Source organism: Salvia splendens, chromosome 11 (assembly GCF_004379255.2).
Source record: "Salvia splendens isolate huo1 chromosome 11, SspV2, whole genome shotgun sequence".
Classification (NCBI taxonomy): domain Eukaryota; kingdom Viridiplantae; phylum Streptophyta; class Magnoliopsida; order Lamiales; family Lamiaceae; genus Salvia; species Salvia splendens.
Genome location: NC_056042.1, coordinates 19,564,058 through 19,573,096, shown reverse-complemented (window position 1 = coordinate 19,573,096; position 9,039 = coordinate 19,564,058). Strand labels below are relative to the sequence as shown.

The window sequence follows — 9,039 nt, the reverse complement described above, 5'->3', positions numbered from 1 at the left end:
TAAGGTAACCACAATGCTTAAAGCATACATCTACTTGATCCATACTTGAACTAGCAATTGATGAAAATTCCATACTTGAACTAGCAATTGATGGGAAAACGCAACCTAAAAATTAGGAATTGGATAGGAAACCCTCTTCAAGAGGAACAAATCTCTCAAGCATCTAATTTCATCAAAAACTCAGAAATAAAATGGGAAAAGGGGTATTTATAGTTTTGGCCCAAATCCCAAGGAAAACCCACAAAATCTATCATGCGCCACTCTCTGACCCTTTCACGCCTTGGATGGGCAACCCGGGTGGGTGGCAGCATGGGTACCCGGCCGGATGGGGAAGTTTGGCTGCAGCTCCTCCAGAAGGTTGTACCCGGCCGGGTGGTTGGGTGGGTCAAATCCCACCCCATCGAGTGGAATGCTTCTGCGCTGCTTGACTTCTGTACACCGGTCATAACTCCCTCCTCTGGACTCTGACTAGGACGTGTAAGATACTCACGCGAAGCTCTCTCGAAGAAGAAGACAATGGTTACAGATTCAAAGCTTTTGGACGTCATCCCCAGTCAGAATATTGATTGAAACCAGCTGCAGGTACAAACTTTTATGCACAACTTCCATGGTCGTATCATGGAGAATGGACGGTTTAGGGGGGGTAATGGAGGCAATAGGCGATTTGAAGGAGGGAACGGGGGGAATGGTCATTTTGGGGGAGGAAATCACTATGGGGGGATGGAACCGTACGGAGATAGATTTAGAAGAGATAGATACCATGGTGAGGATATCTAGCCTTGATTTGATGGCAAGTTCGACCCCGAATTCCATGGCAAGTTCGACCCCGAAGCCTACTTGGAATGGGAATCTCAAGTGGATAAGGTTTTCTCCCTCCATAATAATTCCGAGGGAGACAAGATGAAGATTGCATTGGCGGAGTTTAGGGGCCTTGCTAATACTTGGTGGAATGATTTGAGGCTAGCTAAGTTAGGATAAGTCCTCTCTTGGGAAGAGTTGTGTAGGATCATGAAGGAGTCGTGCCTAAGTCCTACTACCTTAGGCTTAGAGGGGAACTTCAAGACCTAAGGCAAGGGTCAATAAGTGTGATGGATTATTATTATGAGCTTCTATCCTTGATGAACAAGATAGGGGTGGATGAGTCGGAGGAGGCTACTCAAGACCGTTTCATCCATGGTCTCAATACTACCTTGAAGCAAAAAGAGCAAATTGAGGCGTTGAGGGGCATATCTTTGGGGGAAGTGCTTAGTTTTGTCGAGACCTTCGAGAGACAAGGCAAGGAGGTGGCTCTTAGCAAGGCAAATATGGCGTCTAGCCAATCCGGAGGAGGAATGGTGGCAAACAAGTGGAGCACCCCTACTAAAAAGATGGAGAGCTTTCCTAACTCTCAAGGGAAGTCATCAAGCAAGCCTACTCTTAGCCCTCAAGTCTCCAAAGCTCTCGCTTCCTCAAGAGATAAAAAGGTACAATGTTTTAAGTGTAAGGGTTAAGGTCATTATGCGCGTGAGTGCCCAAACCAACGTGTAATGGTTATTGGGCAAGATGGTAGCGTGTATAGTGAAGACGAGGAGTGTGTAGAGGAGGGTGTGGAGGCTAGTGTAGATCCCCGTATGTCTTATTCTAGTGGGGAGGAGGAGAATGAGGAGGTGAAAACATTAGTGGTGCTTAGGATGCTCCATGTGCAACAAGAGCTTGAGGAGCATAAGGAACAAAGGTCCAATATCTTCCACATGAATTGCAAGGTGAAGGATAACACTTGTTTGGTGATCATTGATGGGGAGAGTTGTGCCAATGTTGTGAGTGAATAATTGGTGGCTAAGTTGGGATTGGAGGCCATCAAACATCCTAGGCCCTATAAGCTTCAATGGTTGGGGGAAATCGGGGAGTTGAATGTGACTACTCAAAGCCTTGTGCCCTTGAAGAATGGAGTGTTTGAAGATGAGGTGTTGTGTGATGTGATACCCATGACGGCTTGCCACGTCTTATTGGGAAGGCCTTGGGAATTTGAAAGGAAGGCCTACAAAAATGGGTACACTAATGAGTATTTGTAAATGCTTAATGGGTTGAAGGTTAGGTTAAAGCCTCTCTTGCCTAAGGATGTATTTGAAGCACACCAACACTTACAAAGGGAAAGGGAAAAGGATAGAGAGAAAAGGCTAGTGAGTGTGGGTGAGATAAAAAAGCCAAGTGAGAGTTGGGGTGGTGAGAGCAAGTCCAAAACACCCAAAAGAGAAAAATCTCAAGCACGAGAGGGAAAAGATTGCTTGATAGTTAGGACTTCCGAACTTGGGTGGGCTCTAAAAAGCCGTTCAACCATTCTTCTCATGGTCCAGAATGATTTATATTTAAATGCTAACACTAACCCTTGTCCTTTGGTGATTGAAAGTGTTTTGCGAGGTTTTAAAGATGTCTTCCCGGATGAGCTTCCCAACAAGCTCCCACCCGTGAGAGGGATTGAGCATCAAATTGATTTTGCTCCCGGATCCTCACTTCCCAACCGGATGGCTTACAAGGCAAACCCAATGGAAACACAAGAACTTCAAAGGCAACTCGAGGGACTCATTGCCAAGGGTTTGATTTGGAATCCCTTTCACCTTGTGCCGTTCCCGTGATTTTAGTCCCAAAGAAAGATGGTAGTTGGAGAATGTGTGTTGATTGTATGGCCATAAACAAGATTACCATTAAGTATAGGCATCCCATACCTAGACTAGATGACATGCTTGAGGACTTATGTGGCTCTACTTGCTTCTCTAAGATTGACTTAGCTAGTGGGTACCATCAAATTCGCATGAAAGAGGGAGATGAGTGGAAAACCGCTTTTAAAACCAAGTTTGGCTTGTATGAATGGCTTGTTATGACTTTTGGGTTAACTAATGTCCCCTCTACTTTCATGCGTTTAATGAACCATGTGCTTCGTCCCTTTATTGGAAAATTTATGGTTGTGTATTTTGACGATATATTGATTTATAGCAAAAGTGTTAAGAGCATGATAGTCATCTTAGGGATGTTCTTGAAGTGTTGAGAATGCATGCTTTATATGCTAAATTGCCTAAATGCACTTTTTGTGTTGATGAAGTTGTGTTCCTGGTTTTGTGGTGGGGAGGGATGGAGTGAAGGTAAATGAGGAGAAAGTGAAGCCGATTAGGGAGTGGCCTACACCCAAGAATGTGATTGAGGTTTGATCTTTCCATGGCCTAGCAAGCTTCAATAGGAGGTTTGTGAGAGATTTTTCTACTTAAGCCTCCCCTTTAAATCACCTTGTGAAGAAGAATGTAGAGTTTAAGTGGGGAGAGGAGCAAGAGAAAGCGTTTAACACCTTGAAAAATGACCTTACCCATGCTCCTTTGTTAGCCCTTCCTAACTTTGACAAAACCTTTGAGTTGGAGTGTGATGCTAATGGGGTAGGAATTGATGGTGTGCTCATGCAAGAAGGGAAACCCATAGCTTATTTTTCGGAGAAGCTTGGCCAAGCCCAATTGAACTATCCTACCTATGGTAAGGAGTTGTATGCCATTGTGAGGTGTCTTGAGAATTGACAACACTTTCTCATGCATAGGGAGTTTGTGATTCACACCGACCATGAGAGGCATGCTAAGTGGAGTGCTTTTCTAGAAGCTTTTCTTTATGAGATCAAGTATAAGAAGGGTAAGGAAAATGTGGTTGCCGATGCTCTTTCTAGGAAGCGTCATAATCTTTTGCTTGATAATGATATGAATGAGAACCATGCTATGTGTTTGAGGAAACAATTGCTTGACATGTGTGCTTCCAAGTATGTTGGCTTTGAATTTCTTAAAGATTTGTATGAGCATGATCATGACTTTGCTACCATGTATGAAGCTTGTGAAAAAGGTGCTTTTGATAAGTACTATAGATTAGATGGTTATTTGTAAGCTTTACATCCCTGTTTGTTCTCTTCGTGACTTGTTGATTAAAGAATCTCATTTGGGTGGTTTGATGGGGCATTTTGGAGTGTTGAAAACTTTTGATATTTTGAGTGAACACTTCTTTTGGCCTTGCATGAAGAAACATGTTGAGAGATTTTGTGAGCAATGCATAGAGTGTAGGCAAGCTAAGTTCAAGTCTAGTAATTTTGGGTTTTACACTCCTTTGCCACCTCCTACACACCCTTGGGTAGATATCTCCATGAATTTTGTGCTTGGTCTACCTATGTCTTCTAGGAAGAATGATAGAATTTTTGTAGTGGTAGATAGGTTCTCCAAGATGGCTCATTTCATTCCATGTATGAAGACAAATGATGCTAAGTTCATTGCCAATTTGTTCTTTAGGGAGGTAGTCAAGCTATATGGGATTCCAAAGACAACTGTGAGTGATCGGGATGTCAAGTTTTTGAGTTTCTTTTGGAAGACTCTTTGGAGTATGTTGGGCACTAAGCTTCTCTTTTCTACTACCGCCCACCCTAAAACGGATGGTCAAACGGAAGTAGTTAACTGGTCGTTAGGTGCTCTCCTTTGTGCTCTTGTTTTTTAGAATAGAACTTCTTGGGAGGAGTCCTTACCCATTGTCGAGTTTGCCTATAATAGGACCATGCATTGTACTACTTCTCTATCCCCTTTTGAAGTTGTATAGGGTTTTAATCCTCTTACCCCGTTGGACTTGTCCATGGTAGAATTGCCTTTGCCATATTTGTTGGATGTAGGTGGTGCGGAGAAGGCTCAATTTGTGAAGGATTTGCACGTTCAAGTACAAGAGTGGATCCATCGGAAGGGTAAGCAAGTAGCCCAACAAGTGAATAAGGGGCGCAAGAAAGTTGTCTTCCAACCCGGGGATTGGGTGTGGGTACACTTTAGGAAGATACGTTTTCCCGACAAGACTAATGGGAAACTTGCTCCGAGAGGATATGGTCCCTTTCTTGTGTTGGAGCGCATCAATGATAATTCCTATGTGATCGACTTACCCGGTGAGTACAACGTAAGTTTCACTTTCAATGTGGCTGACTTGAGACCGTTTGATTTTGTAGGGAGTCCGGATTTGAGAACAGATCCTTTCCATGATGGGGAGGATGATACGACCCCACTTGGAGGCCCCACGGCGAGGTCCATGGCGAGGTGACTACGGGAGGGGCTCTTCACTTTTTTGCAAAAGGCCATGATGCAGGAGTCCATGAAGAACGGGGAGCCCGCGATGAGTAACTTGCTGAAATTTGAAGAAGGAAGCATTCCACCTGACCAGTGGGATTTGTCGCACCAAAGCACCCGGCCGGGTACAACTCTCTGAAGGAGCTGCAGCCAAACGTTCCCACCCGCCCGGATACCCATGTTCCCACCCGACCGGGTGCGTCGTCGAAGGCATGAAAGGGTCAGAGCGTCCCACCCGACCAGGTGACTTTTGGGTCACTTATTCCACCCGATCGGGTGACTCACGGAACGCATGGCGGGTCCATGAGCTTTCACCCGGCCTGGGGATTTAACACCCTACTATCCACACGGCTGGGTAGAGTGACGCCGAATAGATTTTGTGGGCCTTTTTCTTGGGATTTGGGCCTAAACTATAAATACCCCTTTTCCCATTTTATTCCTTAGTTTTTGCTGAAATCATATACTTGAGAGATTTGTTCCTCTTGAAGATATTTTTCATCTAATTTCCAGATTTAGGTTATTTGGTTCATCAATTCCTAGTGAAGTATGGATCAAGCAGAGGTATGCTTTGAGGCTTGTGGTTGCCTTGAAGATCTAGCCATGAATGCATGTTAGTTATGTTGTAAGTGTCTTAGCTTACTTCATCAATGACTTTGTATTCCAATTTCCACACTATCCAATGTTAATCCATTTTGTTTCATCTTAGATTCATTAGTTCTTGTTGGGTCTATGATTTGCCTTTGTTTAATTTGATAAATTGAAAATCTACTTCACCAAAAATATTTGATCAAGCATCTATTATTGGGTTTTTCCTTGGGTTAAAGGATCATGAATTACATGGATCCATATCATACGACCTAGTGATGATTAATCTCACAGAACCTTTACCTTTATGTGTCTCTAGGATTATTAGGAAAGTCGCGATTCTAAAATAAGCTCTCTCTCGAGTGCACCTATTTAGTAGATTAGACTATAACTATCAAAGTCTTCTTCCAATAGATTAGATTCTAACTCCTTAAGTTCCTAGGACTCAAGTCCTCACAAAGGGTCCCCTCTCTCGAGTGCAGATATACCTATGTGTTGTACTCGTTCCTTTTACAATGTAAAACTAGTTATCTCTCGATTAATCTAGTTAAACGAACATAGTTCTAAAGTTAGCTAGACAAAAGAACAATAAAAGCACAAGAACAAGCAAAACAATCACAAGAGCTAGGAAAAGGTTCAATTCAGGAAATCAAAACACGTTCGTAATAGTCTTTGAAAGCCTTTCTCGTTGTTTATCTTCTGATTACTCTCCTCTTTTGGGCTTGTCGTTCTTGAGTTGCTCTAGTTAAACTGTCAAACTGATCCGGCTGGCCAGGTGTGCACCTTCCACCTGTGAGATGTTGGTGAATGGATCCAGTTGAGATTCAGGCTGGTCGACTTGACTCAGATTCAACTTGAGTGAGATCTCAGAGTACTCTCAAAACCTTAACCCACAATACTATTAACTAGTATAGGGAAGTAAGGATTGATCCCACGGATATGATGTGTTTGACATTGTTTGCGGACACGAATGGGATGGCTGCTGCCATGCTTCACTACGGTGGGTTAAGTTGGGGCACTTGACTTGAAAGACTAAACTAACTAAAATAAACTGATCCACTTGTTAGACGAAATAAATCTACTTGATCAACTCATCCTATCATTTCCTAAAATGGACAAATAGAATAAAGCAATGACTGTCAGTCTCCTGCAAAACGTACGATAAGATAACACTTTCTTAACGTCTTCATCTTCTTCACGGAATCAACATGATAAACAGAGTAAAAGCATATCTTAACAATTACGTGCAAGAAACGTCGTAACAAATTGCAAACTTAAATCTACTCCTAAGAACTAAACTACATTCACGTAAACAAAAGACTAACCCATGATCATGCAAAACTTCGTCTTAATCTATCAGATCTAAACATCCTAAAATATTTCAACCATAATTTCCTTCCTAGCAGTCGAACAAACATGAATCGAACTCAGATCTAAACAGCAACAAGATAATTGAATGGAATTATGCATCGCAAGAGAGAAGTCTGAAACAGATCTAAGAAATCATGCATAACAAGAGAAAATACCAACGATGAAAATGAAATCATAGTACTGAAAGTCATGAGTAGCAACAAAAACATAGAACGAAAGTAACTAAGAAAATAGGAAATTGTTTCATCGCTCCTTCTCATAGCGGAATAGCTAAATGAATGATTACATTCACAAAAACTACCACCAAACTGCATCAGAACTAAACTAAACTTGGAACCAAGCGTGTGTGCATGGAAATCAGGAAGATGAAGTAAAAGAGCTTTGATTTCAGCCCTAGAAGAGAGCTGAATTCTTGAAGATATTCTAAGAATGCTTGTGAGATCCCACCCGGACCGGACCTTCCTTTTTCTCATGTTGAGCTTCCTTTATATAGAGAGGCGTAAGGCTATGATCCCTAGGGTACCGTCCTCTCTAAAATGTCATTCCTTCCCTTCACTTTTATGGTGGGGTCTTTAGCTCTATCTCCCATGCGGGAACTCCTGTAAGCTCCACTTGATTCGGACTTAATCAACTCAATGCCGTAGTTTTTTACTTCTTTCATTGATCCGTTCATCCGCCCAACTGATCTGTTCCTTTTCTGAATATGGCGGTTTTCACACACATCTGGCTCAAAATTAGATGTTAGTTCACAGAATATGATGTAGTTTTATGATAGGAAACACGCGCGAGCCTCATCAGTCTTTACCAAAAAAATCTATAAATGATGTTTAACTACTCATAGACAAGTAGTAAAAAAAATGAAAGTACGAGACATGAAAGAAATTGATAAAACCCAAGGTTGAATATTCAGTCTTCAGTCTTCTCTTGCCTGGATCTGCAGAGCTCCGCTCCAATGGAAGATGGGTGAATTATGTGTGGATTATGGAATGGAAGAATGTGTAGAGGGGGAAGAATTGGAGGCTCTGAGATGGAGATTGTGAATTAGGTTTAGGGGTATTTATAGGCTAGAAAAAGGGTTAGTCTTGGTTATTTTCGTGCCCTACAAGAAAAGAGAGAGATTTGGTTTCACAATTTAATAATTTATTCTCTTTCTTGAATTTCCGCCAAATTTCCGTCAGCTTTGACTACATTGCGCTATGTTCGTAAATTAGTCATAACTTTCTCCACAGAACTCCGATCGAGTCGTGCAAGGTATCCACACGAAGATATAGCGAAGACGAAGAGAATGGTATTAATTAATTACTGATTGGATTTAATAAAACGCTGGGAAAATTGGATTGAAATGAGGCTGCTGCACCTTTGCCTTTTTTGCACCTTTTTCTGTCTTTTTTCTATCATTTATCAACAAATACATCAAAAATACCAAATGTATAAAATATCCAATTTAAGAACTTAATTTACATGATTGACATTTAAAACAAGTCAAATCTAGTCCTTATTATTTGTCAAATACACTCTTTGTCCACCATTTAACGAACCATTTTGTCATTTTTTATTGTCTGTGATTTATAGAATCATTTACTTTATTCCAATTTTAGTATGCGGACCCTACATTATAAAACTAATACTCTAAATGGGTTTCACATTCTACTCACTTTCTCCATTTACTTTTCTTCATAAAGTTAAACAATTCTTAAAACTCGTGTCGAGTCAAAAGAGCTCTTAAAATGGTGGACAGAGTGAGTATGAAGAAATAATAGACAATAGTGTACCTAGGTCCAACCCACCCGACCAGCCTATTCAGGTTGTTGGCTAATTGAGTTGTGATTTTATCGGGTTGAAAATTTACAACCCTAAACCTCTAAAATTTAGTGGCTATTCGGGCCAGCTCACAGGTTGCGTGTTGCACTGACATCTCTATATAGATGCATCTTCATTTTAAAAAAAATTCTAAATAGCTCGATTGAAAGAATAAGGCACAACTAGT

At 41.4% G+C, this 9,039-nt stretch overlaps 1 protein-coding gene across 1 annotated transcript; it reads left to right on the top strand.

Annotated features, from left to right (window-relative positions):
* The first annotated feature begins 1,526 nt into the window (after positions 1–1,526).
* LOC121754549 lies at positions 1,527–5,070 on the top strand. Its single transcript, XM_042149888.1, has 8 exons — positions 1,527–1,796; positions 2,070–2,545; positions 3,077–3,176; positions 3,267–3,505; positions 3,557–3,849; positions 3,935–4,323; positions 4,489–4,552; positions 4,658–5,070. The coding sequence occupies exons 1-8, from the start codon at positions 1,527–1,529 to the stop codon at positions 5,068–5,070; spliced, it is 2,244 nt and encodes a 747-aa protein (XP_042005822.1).
* Positions 5,071–9,039: the final 3,969 nt, after the last annotated feature.